Source organism: Stomoxys calcitrans, chromosome 4 (genome assembly GCF_963082655.1).
Source record: "Stomoxys calcitrans chromosome 4, idStoCalc2.1, whole genome shotgun sequence".
Lineage (NCBI taxonomy): Eukaryota > Metazoa > Arthropoda > Insecta > Diptera > Muscidae > Stomoxys > Stomoxys calcitrans.
The window spans coordinates 145,961,391-145,981,025 of NC_081555.1; the positions used below are offsets into that span (position 1 = coordinate 145,961,391).

The 19,635-nt window shown below is 37.5% G+C and overlaps 1 protein-coding gene across 8 annotated transcripts in view; it reads left to right on the forward strand.

Moving 5' to 3' along the window:
- The window catches only part of LOC106082675 (cytosolic carboxypeptidase Nna1), a 334,059-nt gene that overhangs the window by 58,751 nt on the left and 255,673 nt on the right, over nucleotides 1-19,635 (forward strand). Inside the window, exon 1 of one of the 8 annotated variants that reach the window (XM_059367896.1) lies at nucleotides 15,907-16,626. The exons of the other annotated variants lie outside the window; for them this stretch is intronic. Within the exon in view, the coding sequence (XP_059223879.1) occupies nucleotides 16,608-16,626 (19 nt within the window). The 5' untranslated portion in view covers nucleotides 15,907-16,607. Of the gene's footprint in view, nucleotides 1-15,906; nucleotides 16,627-19,635 lie in introns of those variants that run through there. 8 annotated transcript variants of the gene reach the window in all.

Sequence of the window (19,635 nt, forward strand, 5' to 3'; positions counted from 1 at the left end):
GTTGTACTAATCGTGTCGTTGTCATCTACAGCTGTTGAGATGTAGTTCGTACCATATCCTGCAGATGGCGTTGTGGAGTAAGTTTTGTTGTTGAAGAACAGATGTTGCTTCAACAAGAAGATAGATCACGAATGGCAGCTGCTATTACAACGCAAAGTAGTTCAAAACGCAAACGTACTGAAAATGATTCTGCAACTTTTGGTTGATTGATTTGAACAGTACAGGTATACAGAACAGAAATGGGCTTTCAGGAAATATAGTTTGATGATTCGTAACCCTAATATAGGGAGAGAGATAAAGGGGCTCAAATTTGACCACTTTTCACCTCTCTTATCTACAGGAGTTCATAAATTCTTTCTTTAGAAATTATTACTTAGACCTATTTGCTTTTCAGTTTACAACTATGCCACCCCTGTGTACGCTATTATGTATGTAGTATGTAATGTTGTTGTTTTACTTCATTTATTAGCCCATAATGTTGTTATTGTTACTGTTGTTGGTTGCTGGCCGTTTTTCTGTTTGTGTGCCAAGCAATAAATTCATTTGAATCGTATTCTACCAGCAACCTTTGTGTATCATGTATGAGAGAATGGATTTATTTGTGTGTGTGTGTGCGTGTGTGTGTTTGTTCCACACTCTTGAATTCGCAACATTGCTCTGTCATATGTCATGTCGTCGGCGACGACAACAGTAGTGGCAGTTAAGCCTGAATTGTTTGTCCGTCCATAACCATTCGTCATTCTGTTCGTGCGGTATGTCATGAAGGATTTCACACCTCTCACATGGCCTGCCAAATAGGAATTTTGGCGTTTAAATTCGTCTCACTAGACACAGCAGAGTTTGCACCGTTTTTACGGTTAATTTAAGAGTAGTTACGTACATAGTTTAATTAAAATTTGAAATATAGCACTAATAAGGGATTTTGGTCGATATTTGTCGTAAATGCCTACCGCATATCAATTTTGTATTCCGTGGAAGTTTTGGTGTGTGTTCATCAACATCACAGATTTTAATGGAAGAGTAATTATGTGGAAATTTGGGAATTTGAAATCTAAGTGGAGGTGATGAATAATGTTCTTGGAAAAATTATACAAAACGGGATTTTTGTACATTATTGTGCGTTAAATTTTGATTTTTTTTGAACAATTTTTCAAAATTTTTGTTGACTATAGGCCACTGTAGCGCATGGATAGACGCATCGTTATTCTGTTTTTATCTTAAAAATAATAATTTTTATTGAAGGGAGGTCACCGTAGCGCAGAGGTTAATATGTCCGCCTATGAGGCGTTCAGCCTCAGAGTCCTGGCGAGAACATCATGAACATTTTCAGCGGTGGTTATACCCTCCTAATGCTGGCGACATTTGGGACGTACTGTACCATTTGGTATGGCAGCCTTGTTAAAATCTCTCCACATTTCGACGAAATCTTGTAGAAAGGTTACGATCAGTAATAGAACAATCCGTGCCAATTTTTGTGCAGATCGGTTCAAATTGCAGTTCTTACGATCATTAAAGTGCAAATCGGGCGATACATATATATGGGAGCTATATCTAAATCTGAACCGATTTTTACCAAAATAAAGGGAAATGTCCGAAATTTCGTGACGATTGGGCAACAAATACGACCTGCACTTTGATTACAAGAATACATTAACTCACAGACGGACATGGGTAAATCAAAAAGTAACTCTGGGTCGATCGGCATACTTATCAATGGGTCTAGCTCTTCTCCTTCTTAGCGTTGAAAACAAATGCACAAACTTATAACACCCTGTACCACAGTGGTGGTGTAGGGTATAAAAACAAACATGCGGTCAAAGAGATCAACTTGTGTGAAGGCTGTCAAACTGGTGTGAGTGTTGTGTTGTATATTCGATCTAAGTACGACCTACTAATGTATGGCCCTTGAAGCCTCCTCTATGGCTGAGAAGTCTTTCAACCATGAATGCGTCCCATAGTGATTGGTGTGGTGTGATCTCTAGCATTCCTTTTCCATTGCAAAAAATCTTTAATCATTAAGCTCGTCCCGAAGGATATTGTGAAATGAAATGATATTCGGCCTAACAGGCAAAAAAAAAGAAATTAAAAAGCAGTAAGGAAAGGCAAAAGTAGGACAGAGCCGACTATATAATACCCTATCTGGTGTACGTAGTACTTTTTATATGTATAACTTATCTCGAAATGTAGTCAGACTTTAATTTGGATACCTATTGAAAAATCAAATAGAAACTTGTAGGATTTTTCTACAATAGGACAACAAATTTGAATTTCCACATCCTTAAAAGGCCATATCGGATAAAGGATTATATGGGAGTTATATCGAAGCTTTTGCCAATTTTGATGACATATACTGGGACGTCAAATAGAACATCTCACGCCCTATATTGTAGAGATGTGACCTAAATTGTGGCTTTTAGTGCATTAAAAGTCCATATCGGATAAAATATATATATATATATTGGAGCTATATCTAAATAAGGACCGATTTTAAGGAAATTTTGGGCACGTATTGGAATGTCAAATAAAACGTCTCATGCAAAATCGGACGAAAATTGTGGGTTCTACAGGCTAAAGTCTATTTCGGATGAAAGATATATCGGGGACCTATATCTAAATCTAAACCGAATTTTATGAAATTTTGCACACGTATTAAGACGTCAAATAAAATACCTCGTACTGTTAAGATCGGACTAATATTGTGGCTTTTGCAGCCTTAAAAGACCATATCGGACAAGAGATATATATCGGATTTTGCACTCGCATTGAGACTTTAAATAAAACAACTCACGCTAAATTTTATAGAAATCGGGTCAAAATTGTGCCTAAAGTCCAAATGAGCCATATGAAGACGTCAAATAAAGCACCCTGGGCCAAATTTGGTAAAGCTCGGACAAAAATTGTGGCTGCTACAGCCTTAAAAGGCCATATCGGATGAAAGATATATACGGGAGCTATATCTAACTTTGAACCGATCTTTATGAAATTTTGCACACATATGAAGACGTCAAATGAAGCACCTCATGCCAAATTTTGTAAATATCGGACCGAAATTTTGGCTTCTACAGCCTTAAAAGGCCAATCTGAACCGATTTCGTTGAAAATCAATAGCGTTCGTCCTTGGGCAAAAAATAGACTTGTGCAAAATTTCATGACAATCGGACAATAAATTCGAGCTGTAACTTGATGACAAGAATACATGGACAGACAAACGGACATAGCTAAATGGAATTAGGAAGTGATTCTAAGCCGATCAGTATACTTATCAATGGGTCTAACTCTTCTCCTTCTAAGCGTTGCAAACAAATGCACAAAGTTTTAATACCCTCTACCACAGTGGTGGTGTAGGGTATAATAAAAAAATTCGTCGAAATGTTGGTTTTTTATCGAAATTTTCGTCGATAATCGATTTTTATCGAAAGATTTTATCGAAATTAAATTTTCTTTAAAACTTAGATTTTCATGTAAAATTTAGTCTAAATTTGATTTTCATAGAAAATGTCATCGCAGATAATTTGTTGGAGTATGTGGAAAGCAAGTTTTTCTCAACCCCATAACCCACCCCCTGTGATGGCATTGAATATATACTGTCTAACCAGAATGAGGTCAGCACGTAAGTAGCCCGGCTGCAGAACAACAAGGCAGCAGGAGCCGATGGCTTATCAGCTCAATTATTAAGTACCAATGGCATCGCCTTCGTAGGGCGTATGTTTTGTCTGTGCATTAGGACTAGAAGAATATTTATCTTGCGAACTTCAGCTTATTAGGTCCCGTTTACAAGAAAAGAGTTATGGTAGTATGTGCCAACTAAAGGGGTAAGGTCTGATTTTCATCGCATACAAAATACTTACATGCTTAATGTGTAACAGACTTGAGACTTGAGTCAACGAAATAATAAGGCTCTATTAATGCCACCGTAGCCTGGGATCCTGGGATCGAATCCTGGCGGGAACATCAGAAAATTCTTCAGCGGTGGTTATCCCCTCCTAATGCTGGTGACATTTGTGAGGTACTTTGCCATGTAAAAACTTCTCCCCAAAGAGGTGTCGCTCTGCGGCACGCCGTTTGGACTCGGCTATAAAAAGGAGATCCCTTATCATTGAGCTTAAAATTGAATCGGACAGAACTCATTGATTTGTGAGAAGTTTGCTCCAGTTCCTTAATGGTATGTTAATGGGCAAAATTGCATTTGCAATGCTGCCTTAGACCGGGTAAATACAACATAGGCCATTTTTATACCCACCACCGAAGGATGGGGGTATATTCATTTTTTCATTCCGTTTGCAACACATCGAATATCTATTTCCAACCCTATAAGGTATATATATTCTTGATCAGCGCAAAAATCTAAGGCGATCTAGACATGTCCGTCCGTCTGTCCGTCTGTCTGTTGAAATCACGCTACAGTCTTCAAAAATAGAGATATTGAGCTGAAACTTTGCACAGATTCTCTTTTTGTCCATAAGCAGGTTAAGTTCGAAGATGGGCTATATCGGACAGTATAGCCTCCATATAGACCGATCCGCCGATTTAGGGTCTTAGGCACATAAAAGCCACATTTATTATCCGATTTTGCTGAAATTTGGGACAGTGAGTTGTGTTAGGCCCTTCGACATCCTTCGTCAATTTGGCCCAGTTCGGTTCAGATTTGGATATAGCTGCCATATAGACCGATCCTCCGATTTAGGGTCTTAGGCCCATAAAAGCCGCATTTATTATCCGATTTTGCTGAAATTTTGGACAGTGAATTGTGTTAGGCTTTTCGACATCCTTCGTCAATTTGGCCCGGATAGGTTCAGATTTCGATATAGCTGCCATATAGACCGATCCTCCGATTTAGAGTCTTAGGCCCCTAAAAGCCACATTTATTATCCGATTTTGCTGAAATTTGGAACAATGATTTGTGTTAGGCCCTTCGACATCCTTCGTTAATTTGGCTCATATCGGTCCAGATTTGGATATAGCTGCCATATAGACCAATCCTCCGATTTAGGGTCTTAGCCCCATAAAACCCACATTTATTATCTGATTTTGCTGAAATTTGAGACAGTGAGTTGTGTTAGGCCCTTTGACATCCTTCCTCAATTTGGCCCAGATCGGTTCAAATTTGGATATAGCTGCTATATAGACCGATATCTCGATTTAAAGTCTTGGCCCCAAAAAAGGCGATTTATAATCCGATTTAACTGAAATTTGACTCATTGACTTATGTAAGGCTTTAAGACATCCATGTTGAATATGGTTTAGATCGGTTTATTTTTAGATATAGCTACCAAAAAGACCAATATTTTTGTTATACACAATTGAACAATGACTTGTACCAATTATGTCCCGATTGTACCTTATGTCCCATAGCAGTTATGCTATGGGACATAAGGTGCAATTTTTAGCGGATTTTGATGAAAGTTGGTTTACATACATACCCGAGGTGGTGGGTATCCAAAGTTCGGCCTGGCCGAACTTAACGCCTGTTTACTTGTTTTTTATAAATTTTTCTTAATTAGAAATATAAAAAATTTATTTTTTTTAATTGAAGTGAAGGAAAATCTTGACAATATCAAACACCCATAAACCGTTTTGAAACAATTGCGTTTCCCATTCAATTTCCACTCATTAATATTTCATTTAATATTTTTGTTCTTTCTTTTTTCATTGTAACAGACATTTAATTGAGCGTGCTCACGCACACGCAGACCATTTTCAATTGCCACTTGAAATTATTAAATTCCCCAAATAGCCCATTAACGCCAAATAATCTGGAACAAAGCTCGCAACGTTCATTGCCGACAGTTCGACACACTGAACTCGCATCATCCAAACGATGTGTTTGTTGGTTTTGTTTTATCTGCTCTGGATACTGTTTTCTCTTTGTTCTTATCCCTACATCCCGTTCAAGGCAATGAGCCAGATTTCATTGAGAAAAAAAAAAATAAATAAATAAAAATTTAACAAAAAAAAAAAAATAATTGCAAGCAAATATTTGCACTCCATTACGGCTTGTGTGTGGATTTAAAGGAATTTTATTTAATCGTAAGAGACAAGCGAGGAGGAAAATTCATGCTGCAACAGGAGAAAACATCATTGCCACAAACGAATATTCAGATTTGCTTTTGTATTCCATCATACAAAACGAGGATTTATGAGATGCCTCGTGGATGTATGGGTGTTATGGAAAGTTATGTTTAATGCTAATGGCCACTAAAATATTTTCACGACGATTAATGCATCATATTCAGTTTTTTACAGCTTCTTATATAGGGAGATTTAAGTAAGGAAAAAATGTAATTAAAAATTATATTTACATTTAATCAATGTAAACTAAATTTCTGCTGATGAAGATTTTGGCGAATCAGAAATGGCGATACAGAAAGTCGGTCAAATGCTTTTAACACACACACATTCACACATTCTTTGCTGTGCTATTCTTTGAATAGAAAGCATTAAACGGAATGGTCTATAGCCGGACAATATCCTGCAATGAAATCTAAATGTTAAACAATATTGGGAAAAAGGTCCTCAGACTTTATAACAGAGGACGTCATCAAAAAGCGGAAGCATATTGGGATATGTATAACGCACGGATCAAGGATATGTATTACACAAAACGTACCTTATGGAAGCTTTTCTGCGACCAGGTCGATAGCATTAATGACGCCGCTAAGATGAACCAGTAATGAAAAGGCAAAAGTCGGGCGGAGCCGACTACACAATAGCTATTTCTAAATCTGAACCGATTTTAATGAAATCTTGCAGATATGTTAAGATCAGTAACAAAACAGTCTGTGCCAAATTTTGTGCAGATCGGTTGAAAATGGTAGCTACTACGGCCACTTAAGTGGAAATCGGGCCAAATTGAAGAGAAATGCCGAAGGGCCTTAAACAACTCACTGTCCCAAATTTCAGCAAAATCGGATAATAAATGTGGCTTTTATGGGCCTAAAACCCTAAATCGGAGGATCGGTCTATATGGCAGCTATATCCAAATCTGAACCAATCTGAGCCAAATTGACGAAGGATATCGAAGGGCCTAACACAACTCACTGTCCCAAATTTCAGAAAAATCGGATAATAAATGTGGCTTTTAAGGTCCTAAGACCCTAAATCGGCTGATCGGTCTATATGGGGGCTATATCAAGATATAGTCCGATATAGCCCACCTTCGAACTTAACCTGCTTATGGACAAAAAAAGAATCTGTTAAAAATTTCAACTTAATATCTCTACTTTTAAAGACTGTAGCTTGATTTCAACAGACAGACGGACGGGCATGGCTAGATCGTCTTAGTTTTTTACGCTGATCAAGAATATACAATATATGCTTTATAGGGTCGGAAATGGATATTTTGATATGTTTCAAATGGAATGACAAAATTAATACATCCCCATCCTTCGGTAGTGGGTATAACAAAGCGCTCACCATTCACAGTTACGTTACGATTCGCATCATCTTTGATGAAGTACGGTCCAATGATACCACCAGCCCATAAACCGCACCAAACTGTGACTTTTTCGGGATGCATTGGTAGCTCTTGCAATGCTTCTGGCTGATCCTCACTCCAAAGTCGACAATACTGCTTTGAAGAAGTACGGACTAATGATGCCGCCAGACCATAAACCACACCAAACTTTGACTACTTCAGTATGCATTGGTAGTTCTTGCAATGCTTCTGGCTGATCTTCACTTTACAATCGACAATCCTTCTTATTTACGTAACCATTGAGCCAAAAATGAGCTTCGTCGCTTAATAGAAGAAACGCGCGATGAACATTCTTAACAGAGCACGCATTTTGATAATAAAATTCAATAATTTGGAAGCGTTTTTCGTTTGTAAGACGATTCGTGGTTAAATTTTAGACCAAACTGAAGATGTTTGACAGTGAAACAAAACACGAAACGTGCGTGAGCTGTTTAAACCAGTATTTCGAAAAAGATAATAGCTAAAAAATTACCCTTTATATTCTGGATCGTTTCGACATTCTGAGTCCATCTAGCCATGTCTGTCCGTCCTCCGTGCGTCTGACCGAATGACGATAGCGGTCGAAAGCGTAAGGCTAGCCGCTTAAAATTTTGCACAGATACTTCTTATTGATGTAGGTCGTTGGGGATTGTAAATGGGTCTAACGGTTCAGATTTGGATATAGCCCCCATATAAACCGATTTGGCTTCTTGAGCCCTTAGGAGCCTCAATTTTCATTCCATTTGGCTTAGCTTTGGAACAAAGATTTGTATTATGACTTCCAACATCCATGCCAAGTACGATCTTAGTAGGTCTATAAACTGATATAGCCACCATATAAACCGATCCCCGGTTTTGACTTCTTGAGCCCCTAGGAGCCTCAATTTTCATCCGATTTGTCTGAAATTTGGAACAAAGACTTGTTTTACTACTTCCAACGTCTATCGTAGTCGATCGTAAATAGATACGATATTCAACAAAAAGGTTAATAGGGGTGCCAAAACTCACTGTTTAAAATTTCATAAAAATCGGATGAAAAAGTTCGTTTTATGGGCTCAATACTCTATTTCGGGAGATCGGTCTACATGGCAGCTATATCCAAATATAGTCCAATCTGTACCACATTTGACAAGAATCGGTAGGGGTTTACCAGAACACACTGTGCCAAATTTCATTGAATTCGGGAAATAAATGGATCTTTTATGGCCTCAATACCCTATATGGGAAGATATTAAAAATGGGCTCCCACATACCTAAGCATTGGGTATTTACCCGGTAGAAACCCATCTAGACGTATTTATTACCCGATTTCGATGAAATTTTGATTAATGGTTTGGACTGGGACATCCACTACCCAAACCGCATATGGTCTGGATCGGACCATGTTTTGCATAGGTACCAAAAAAACCGATTTGCCGGTTATGGTTCTTGAGCCCCTAAAAATCGCTTTTATTACCCGATTTACCTTCGATTTGAAACTGTGACTTGTATCAAGCTTCTCGGTACCTGAACAAAATATGTCCAGAATATTAATATCAGATTCGAGGACTATTCCCTGAGACCATTCATTTGAGACCCATTTTGTACAGATGGGCTCACACATGTCCGGTTGCTAAGTTTGGAGGGTGGGGCAGCCCTCCAAGCACTAATTCTAAATTCTTCTCATTTATATTGACCGGTGTATTGGGGGTGGGACGTTTTCCCAGGTTATTTGATCCTAAATTTTTACCTAAGTGAGCAAGTAAAATTCCAATGAAAATTTCCTCATAGACAGAATTTAAGTAAAATTTTCTCTAAGAACATAATTTAAATGGAATTCTTCTAGAAGCAAAATTTTAATAAATAAAATAAAATGTCGAAAAAGAATTTTCGCTGAAGACAAATTTTTAGAGACGAAATTTCAAGAAAATGTCCCCTTGCTATGAAATTTCAACGAAATTTTCTTTTACGTGTAGTTTAAATGAAATTTTTATGAAATTTTTTAATGAAATTTCTCCAAACATTAAATTTTAACAAAATTTTGTCCAAAGACAAAAATTTCAATGAAATGTTAAGCTGTAATAGTATCACGACTTTTTTAAAACTTCACCATCTGTTCCTTGTTTACATGAGTGTTTCTATTTCGATCATTTTACTTAGCCTAGGATTTACTTCTTCTGTTTCTAAGTGTTGCAAACCAATGCCCTGCACCAAAACTGTGCTGTAGGGGTAGTAAAATATCCATTATTCTTAATAATCTAAAAATAAATAAGCCCACAAATTGCCAACATAAAATAAAAGACAAATTGCCACACCAAAAGCCAGCAAAGAAGGCAACGAATGAAAATGAAGCAAAATTTATCACTTACTTGATAATGAAATTTCCATAATGTAAACAATAAATAAAAGGAATTTTATAATAAATGCCGATGGCCACATAAAAACAGGAAAATACTCGAACAAATGAAATTTGCTAAGACCAAAATCTCAAACCCTGAGGCGCAGAGAGAGAGACAGTAACGACAAAAGAAAGAAAAAAAATGAAAACAAAACTGTGAAAATAAATTAAGCCAAAGAAATTTTTAATAGGTGACACAATTGTGGGAGCGCAAACAACAACTAAGTGAAATAATTGCTTTTAGCTGAACATCCCACACAAACACTGGCCACTCACTCACTCAGCACGGTCATAGCAAAGCAATGGGCAGTTTGAGCAAATAAATTGTTGGTGGAAAACCAAAACAGACAGATAGCATATATCAGCTGTTTTTACTCCCAAAAGAAAAAAACTCTCAGAGTGATGCAAGAACGGATAGGGAAATCAAAACAAACAGGCAAAGAATGAAATGCGCAGAAGCTAAAAGAAGAGTAGAAGGAAGAAAATATACCAAAAAGAGATATGTAAAAAAGGATGAGATGTAGGGGCTTGTCAGAGAGGGAGAGAGTGTGAGAGAGAGAAAAAGCTTTTAGATATTCCCTAAAAGCTTTCACTTGGAAACAAACACCTGCTTTGTAGCTTTTTGGGAAATGCCTTTAAAATGTTCATCTCTGAGGTTTGTGCTTCACTGGCAAAAGGTTTGTTGTCTTAGCTCATACGACAATTGCATACAATTGTGTAGTCGACAAAATGTTGTTAGGGGGGAGGAAATTTTCAGTTGGGAAATTTCACTAACTGCAAGAATTTTTCTTGATGAAATCTTGATTATTGGTTTGGACTGGGACATCCCACTACCCGAACCGCATATAGTCTAGATCGGAGCATGTTTTGATATAGGTACAAGATAAATCGATTTGCCAGTTATGGTTCTTAAGCCCATAAAAATCGCTTTTACTACCCGATTTGCCTTCGATTTGAAACTGTGATTTGTATCAAGTTTCTCGGCACCCGAACCAAATATGATCCCGATCGGCCCATATTTGGATATTAAGGTGGGTATAGTAGATATGTAACAGAATGGGATAATAAATATATCTAAGGTGGTGGTTATCACAAGTTTGGCACGGCCGAACTTAATGGGGATATAGTAGGGTTATAATAAAATCGGAATAATATATATATTCAAGGTGGTGGGCATCAAAAGATCGGCACAGCCAAGCTCAATGCGTTTTTATTTGTTCAATCTGATATTAGACGGATGTGCCGCATGTCTAGACATTTGGTCCGGAATATTGATATGTTGTTAGGGAGGAGGAAATTTTCATTTGGGAAATTTCACTAAAAGCAAGAATTTTTTTTCTTTTTCAAGTTCATTTATACCCACCACCGGAGGATGGGGGTATATTTGTTTTGTCATTCTGTTTGCAACGCATCGAAATATCCATTTCCGACCCTATAAAGTATATATATTCTTGATCAGCGTAAAAATCTAAGACGATCTAGCCATGTCCGTCCGTCTGTCTGTTGAAATCACGCTACAGTCTTTAAAAATAGAGATATTGAGCTGAAACATTGCACAGATTCTTTTTTTGTCCATAAGCAGGTTATGTTCAAAGATGGGCTATATCGGACTATATCTTGATATAGCCCCCAAATAGACCGATCCGCCGATTTGGGGTCTTAGGCCCATAAAAGCTACATTTATAATTCGATTTTGCTGAAATTTTTGACAGTGAGTTGTGTTAGGCCTTTCGATATCCTTTTTAAATTTGGACCAGATCGGTCCAGATTTGGATATAGCTGCCATATAAACCGATTCGCCGATTTAGGGTCTTAGGCATATTAAAGCCACATTTATTATCCGATTTTGCTGAAATTTGGGACAGTGAGTTGTGTAAGGCCCTTCGACATCCTTCGTCAATTTGGCCCAGATCGGCCCAGATTTGGATATAGCTGCCATATGAACAGATCTCTTGATTTAAGGTATTGGGCCCATAAAAGGCGCATTTATTATCCGATTTTGCCAAAATTTGAGACAGTGAGATGAGTTAAGCCCCTCGGCATACTTCTGCAATATGGCACAGATCGGTTCAGATTTGGATATAGCTGCCATATAGAGCGATCTCTTGATTTAAGGTTTTGGGCCCATAAAAGACGATGTCGCCGAAATTTGGCACAGTGGGTTTTGGTAAACCTCTACACCTTTTTGCCGAATGTTGTCCAGATCGGACAATATTCGGATATAGCTGCCATAAAGACCGATCTCCCGATACAGAGCCCATAAGATGATCATTTTTCATGCGATTTCAATGAATTTTGGCACAGTGAGTTCTGGAAAACCCCTAACCATTCCTGTCAAATCTGGTAGAAAAAAATGGTTCAAAATGTAAAAAAAAAAATATTTGAAAATTTAATATATTTAATACGTATTTATTGGGTAAATATCCAATAAATACCCTATCATTGGGAATTTACCCGATAGAATCCTATTTCTAGCGATGGTTGGTAAAAATGTCTGGTTTAGGAGGATTTTACGGCGAGGGGCTTCCCCCTTACCATTATTTTGAGACCAGTACTGTCATGATTGGTATATATATCCCATTCGCGGGGATTGGGGGTGAGATTGCACTCCTAGACACCCCACACAGGACAGAGACTTGTGCCTTTACCACAGCCGAAAATAAATGTCTGGTTAGGAATTGACCGACTCTGAATTTATGGCCAAACCCTAAGGCCTTGGATTGAAGTACAGTACGGTTTTATACACCAAAAATAGAATTTTGAAAATGGGGCCACAAATGAACATTTGGCAGCTCGAACAATTTTTCGAAATACCTAGATGATCTACTTTAGGAGCCAGCCAAAAGGCGCCTGGACAACTTGGGGCCTTGAAATTTTGCACAGGCTAACACCTCTGCTCTAACCATTTAAAATTTTAAAGAGATATCTCTACACGTTCTCACACGTCATATTTTTTAACTATTTAGTATTTTTTTCGACTTTCTCCCACTGTGCGCCGGTCGTGCCATTTGGTGAACAACTTAACTTACTTACTTGGTGAACAACAACTTACCAGGATCTATTCGCTGAAAATATCTATTTACATGGATGCCGGATTGACAGAACGCTCTGGTCTGTCATCCAACGAAGAAGAACGAGGGAGTAGCTGGCTTTTGGTAAGAGGTAAAAGGCTTGAAAATGAGTGTAGGATAGACTCTTACCAATCTCTACTCTTTTCTTACATTTCTTTATCTTTTTAATTCCTCCCAAAGTGTGATTAGGGGAGTCACATTTTTTTTCTTTACAGTCTCATCTACACTTCTATACTACTGGGTGCAGACCAATATTCGCTTAAATTGGCTTACCCATCTCCGAAATCCGGCGTTATCAAAAAAAGGCAAAGGCTGGTGGCCCTTGCCCTTTCAGAAAACTTCTGACAGTGATGTCCATCCGTCCGTTTGTTTCTCTGTCTGTTTTAATGTCGATCATTCTGTGTGTCTTTCTCTTTGCATTTCTGTCTATCTTTCTGTCTGTCTCTCTGTCTATCTGCCTGTCAGTTTGGTCGTATGTCCGTCTGTCTGTTCACCTGTCCGTCACTGTCTTTGTCTGTCCACCTGTCCGTCACTGTCTCTGTCTCTCCGCTTCTCTGCCTACTTATCTGTCTGTCTGCTGGCTGTCATGTATCTGTCTGTCAGTCTGTCTTTCTGTCTGTCTGTCTGTCAGTTTGGTCGAATGTCCGTCTATTTGTTCACCTTTCCGTCACTGTCTGTCCACATGTCCGTCACTCTCTCCGTCTGTCCACATGTCCGCCACTCTCTCTGTCTTTCCGCTTGTCTGTCTGTCTTTCCGCATGTCTGTCTGCTTGTCTGACTGTTGGCTGTCTATCTATCTGTCTTTCTCTTTGCCTTTCTGGCTGTCTGTTTGTCTGACTTTCTGTCTGTCTCTCTGTCTATCTGCCTGTCAGTTTGGTCGTATGTCCGTCTGTCTGTTCAGCTGTTCTTCACTGTCTTTGTCTGTCCACTTGTCCGTCACTCTCTCTGTCTTTCCGCTTGTCTGCCTACTTGTCCGTCTGTCTGCTGGCTGTCAAGTATCTGTCTTTCTGTCTGTCTTTCTGTCTGTCCTTCTGTCTGTTTGTCTCTCTGTCTATCTGCCTGTCAATTTGGTCGTATGTCCGTTTATCTGTTTACCTGTCCGTCACTACCTCTGCCTGTCCACATGTCCGTCACTCTCTCTGTCTTTCCGCGTGTGTCTGTCTGTCTGTCTGTTTTTCTGTCTGTCCTTCTATCTGTCAATCTACGTATCTTTCCGTCCGTTTGTCTGTCTGTCTGTATTTTTATCAGTCTGTCCTTGCGCCTGTCTGTCACTCTCTGCCTATCCGCTTGTCTGCCTGATTAGATTTCTGCTTGTCTGTCTGCTGGCTGTCAACCTATCTGTCTTTCTGTTTGCCTTTCTGTCTGTCTGTCGCCAGTCTTTATGTCTGTTGGAATTCTGTTTGTATACTGGTCCTCTGCCGGGCTTTTCGTCCGTCGAAAGCACGCCAACTTCCGAAGGAATCGGCGATAGAAATTTCGGCAATTTAAATTTCATAGAATGCGTGAGGTGGTGTGGTATTAACACGAGAACGTCGAATATGAATATCTTTACGGACAGTAAACAGATCATAAGGGCAATAACAACCAGGACGGTAAGATCACGAACAGTCTTGGAATGTAAGAAGGAGATTATCCCCTTCTCTGCGGATGGCACGATCTGCATCGTTAGGGTGCCGGGTGATAACGGAGTAACTGTGATTGAGAAAGCAGACGATTTGGAGGTGAAGGCTGGAGGACTGCCGTCAATGAACTTGGTTAAACCGAAGCTTTTCCGATCCACGCATTCCGAGTTAAGGGCGTGGGCGACGAATACGCATGTTACCCTGTGGAACAGCGAAACGGTCGGTAGGACGCCGAAAACCCCATGGGGAGATCCACATCATGAGAAGACGAGGCTATTACTGAAAGGAAGTAAGAAGGTGGTCAGTATAGCTGTAGGTATCATAGGACTACGAGCTCACTTATGTAAAATCGGTGTGGCAAGTGATAACATGTGTAGGGCATGCGGGGAAGATGAGGAGACGTTGGAGCATTTTCTATATCATTGCCCGGCTTTCACTGCTAACAGATACCGGCACTTAGGTGGGGACACAATAGCAAACATGAACCAACTTAGGGTCGTGGCATGGGAAACAATTAAACGAATTTTGTAAGTAACACGGAATTCCTAACATAGCTACTTGTTATTATTTAGAGCACACAACAAGTCGATTGCTGGCTTAGGTGTATGTCTATAGTATCATGGGGCGGATTAATATCTACACCCTCTTTTCAACCTAACCTTACCTCACCTATCTCAACGCCATGCTCGTAATGCTACCCCGAAACACTGTGCGAAAAAAGCTCATTTATTATTCAACAAATGACAACTGTAGCCCACTATGGAGACACAAAACAACACTCACGCATGTATCCGATAAAACAAAAATAAACTCTCTTACAAACCTATGCTCACCCACATTCTCACTATCCCTATCGGACTTAACAAGGAGCCACAAACAAAAAGACCCATGCACACAATACTCAAAGAGAAAGGCAAAGGAAGAAGAAGAACATTGCTCACAGAAGAAACAAAAAAAAAACCAAAGCAAACAACACCAACGCCAAGCACAACAACAAAGAAGGAACAACAGTTGTTGTGGATGGAAAAGCACCAAGAGGCCAAAACACAAACAAATACACCCACATGCAGGCACACTAACACGTAAGCGTTGAAGAGCTTATGCGAGTATTTTTGGTGCAATGTAGAATAGAAATTGAATGTCGAAAGCCGTAGCAGCCAAAGCAATGTGAAGAGAGAGAGAGAGAGAGCAGGGACGAATTTGCAATAACAACAATGACAACGACAATAGATAGGAGAGGAGGAAGAAAAACAAAAAATAACACAGGAGGATAGGTGAAAGAAAATCACAAAAGAAGAAGAAGAAGCAACAGCAGCAGCTGTAGCAGCTGTAGTAGGAGGAAAGACAAAAAATATAAAAAAGACATTTTCGCGCTGATTTCAGTTATCAACAAAACGAGCAACAGCAAAGTCGTCGTAGTAATCGTTTGTCGTTGTCGTTGTCAAATCAAAAACCTCCCAAACACAGAGTATAACGCATTCGCATATTTTGTGTGTAATTTAGACGCGTACGTAAGTCGCCTTAGTGCAAACGTGTTAGAAAAACCAACCTCAACGGAAAGTAGTTGGGAAAATTCCCTCAAAAATAGTAGTTGGTAGTGAAAAAGCAAAAAAAAGAGCACGCACACACATCCAAACGCCCCGTACACGCATTCAGCGCGAATGTTTGAAAAAACAACAGAAAAATAAGGAAAAGCGTAAATCGAAGGGATTTCGTTAGAGCAATTTAAAAATTGAAAAATTGGAGAAAATTAACAAATTGTGGTGCAAAAAAAAATACATCTGTAGTAATTTAAAAAAAAAAAGAAAATTTTTGAAATTTAAAGAAAAAAAATCGACACGATATAAAAACTGAAAAATAAAAGCGATTTTTTCTACTAAAAATAAATAAATAAAATTGAGTGCCTTGTTTTGAGTGTTGATAATTGATTGCATTTTCATAAGAACGGCAAATTTAAAAGAGAATGTGTCCGCATAAATCTTTCAATATTTAGTGCTGCAGTTTTGCATTCAAATTGCCTGCAATTCATAACAAATTTTCTAAGTTTTAAATTTAGAGATCGTCTGTTTGTCTGTTCATTATAAATGAAAGACAATCAAAAAGGTAAATGAGAGCAATGTCATGAAATTATATATGATTTGGGAATATATGTGGGCAGAGAAATGTGAATTTGAACAAACTATTAAATACTACAATTTTATTAAAAGTGTAAATTGAAAAGTTGTATCTGCTATAAATCGCATTGTTTACACAGTTCCGTGATAAAATATTTCCGATTTAAATGTTTATAGTTAACAGATGTTTCCATATGGTGAAATTGTATAGAATTTGCATTCTACATTGTTTGTGATGATTAGCAATAGGGTATGGAAGAAAGGTATGGGTGAAACATGTTTAGCTTTGTATTTTAAAATTTAAATTTTAAATGATGTCACTTTTTGGAAATTTCCTTCAATATATTCCAATAGTATGATCTTAGTAAGCAAACAAAAAAAAAAAAAAAAGAATAAACTTTATAAACCAAACAACTAAGAATAAAAATTGCAATTTTAGCTGCAAAGTGAAAGTTAAAGAAAAAAATTAATAAAATATTAAAAAAATATAACAATTAATATAAATGTAAATTAAAAATATAAAAAGTACAAAAAATCAAGGATTAAATAAAACTTTAGTCAAAAATCTTAAATTTTTCAAACACCAGTCAAGGAAAAACACCACCTCCAAAACTTCAGGCTAATCGAGTAATAATAGCGGCCCAAAAAGTCAAACTGGGAAGTCGGTTTATATGGCAGCTATAACAGGTTATACACCAATTTAGACCATACTTGGAACAGTTGGAAGTCATACAAAAACGTCATGTGCAAAATTTCAACCGTATTGGATAAGAATTGCGGCCCCTAGAAGCCTAAAAAGTCTAATCGGGAGATCGGTTTATATGGCAGCTATATCAGGATATGGATTGATTAAGACCATACTTGGCGCAGTTGTTGGAAATCAAAATAAAACACTTCATTTAAAACTTCACCAAATCGGATAAGAATTGCGCCCTCTAGAAGCTTAAGGAGTCAAGACCCAAGATCGGTTTATGTGACAGCTATATCAGGTTATAAACCGATTTCAACCATACTTAGCACAGTTGTTGGAAATCATAACGAAACAAGTCGTACAAAATTTCAGTCAAATCCGATAGGAATTACGTCCTCTAGAGGCTCAAGAAGTCTAAACGGGAGGTCGGTTTATATGGCGGCTATAACAGGTCATGGACTGATTTAGACTATACATGGCGCAGTTGTTTGGAGTCATACAAGAACACTTCATGCAAAATTCATGCATATTTTGCATGAAGTGCTATAAAAGTGGAGGGTATAAAAAGATAATGGCGAATTAAATGGTAAATATTGAGCAAAGCTTTTGTAGCAGAGTCTGATTAATTTGTACGGCCAACGTATACGCAATATATACCATACACAGACGTTCATCATACGTCACCTGAGTCTGTGAAATTAAAACAAAAGTGAAATACAATAAATCCAAATATATTTGAGAAAGTACAATTCGAATAAAATAAAAATAATATACAATAAATTAAATTAAAATAAATTATATTAAAATAAAGTAAAATAAAATAAAATAAAAAAATGAAATAAAATAAAATAAAATAAAATAAAATAAAATAAAATAAAATAAAATAAAATAAAATAAAATAAAATAAAATAAAATAAAATAAAATAAAATAAAATAAAATAAAATACAATAAAATAAAATGAAATAAAATTACATTAAATGAAATTTAATAAAACTAAAATAAAATAAAAAAAAAATAATAAAATAAAATAAAATAAGAAAGCATTAAGCTGTGCAGTGCCGAACTTTCAATAATGGTGGACATCCAAGGTTCGGCAATAGTTATCCTATTTTATTATAACCCTGCTATATTAATATCTTAATATGGGCCAATCTGGATCATATTTTGTTCAGGCGCCGAAAAGCTTTATACAAGTCACAATTTTCGAACTTCATTCTGACTCCATTTATCTCTCTTTCTGCGGAATAAATGTTTCTCTTCCCTCCTTTTCTCCCGATACCTATTTTATATCTCACGCGTAGCTATTGTTTACAAGATTGCTCTGAATGCCCCGTTCTTGGCTTAAGGTTATAAGAGATTTTGATAGGGAATACAACTTTTTAAAAACCGGGTTTTCGGTTTTTGAGCTCAACAAACTTATCGGTTTCTAGAAAATTGTAGTTTAAACTTAACCGGTTTCTTAATAATTGTTCGTTTATAATCATATTTTTGATAATTATCCCTTTTTGATAATTATCCCTTTTTTTTCATTGAAATTTTGTAGTTTGAAAATATTTCCTTAAGATGTGACATTTAGACATTTGTCAAAATTCCCTCTTAAGCCTAGTACTGACTTTTCACCGGAACAACTGGCATCAAGTTCGGCCGGGCCGAACTTTGGATACCCACCACCTCGGGTATATATGTAAACCCCCTTTCGTCACAATCCGGTGAAAATTGGATAACTTATGCACCCAAATTCGGCACGGATATTGAGTGGTCTTATAAATATAAGTCACTGTTAAATTTTGTATTTGAAATTTCAACAAAATCGGGTAACAAATAAAGCTTTCATAAGCTTCAGACCCTTAACGGGATGGGGGTATATTCATTTTGTCATTCCGTTTGCAACACATCGAAATATCCACTTCCGACCCTATAAAGTATATATATTCTTGATCAGCGTAAAAATCTAAGACGATCTAGACATGTCCGTCCGCCTGTCTATCTGTCCGATAGAGATATTGAGCTGAAATTTCTTTTCTTTTTTTTGTCCATAAGCAGGTATCTTGATATAGCCCCATATAGACCGATCCGCCGATTTAGGGTCTAAGACCCATAAAATCCACATTTAATATCCGATTTAGATTAAATTTAAGACAGTGAGTTGTATTAGGCCCTTCGACATCATTTCTTAATTTGGCTCAGATCAGTCCAGATTTGGATATAGCTGCCATATAGACCGATCCTCCGATTTAGGGTCTTAGGCCCACAAAAGCCACATTTATTATCCGATTTTGCTGAAATTTGAGACAGTGAGTTGTGTT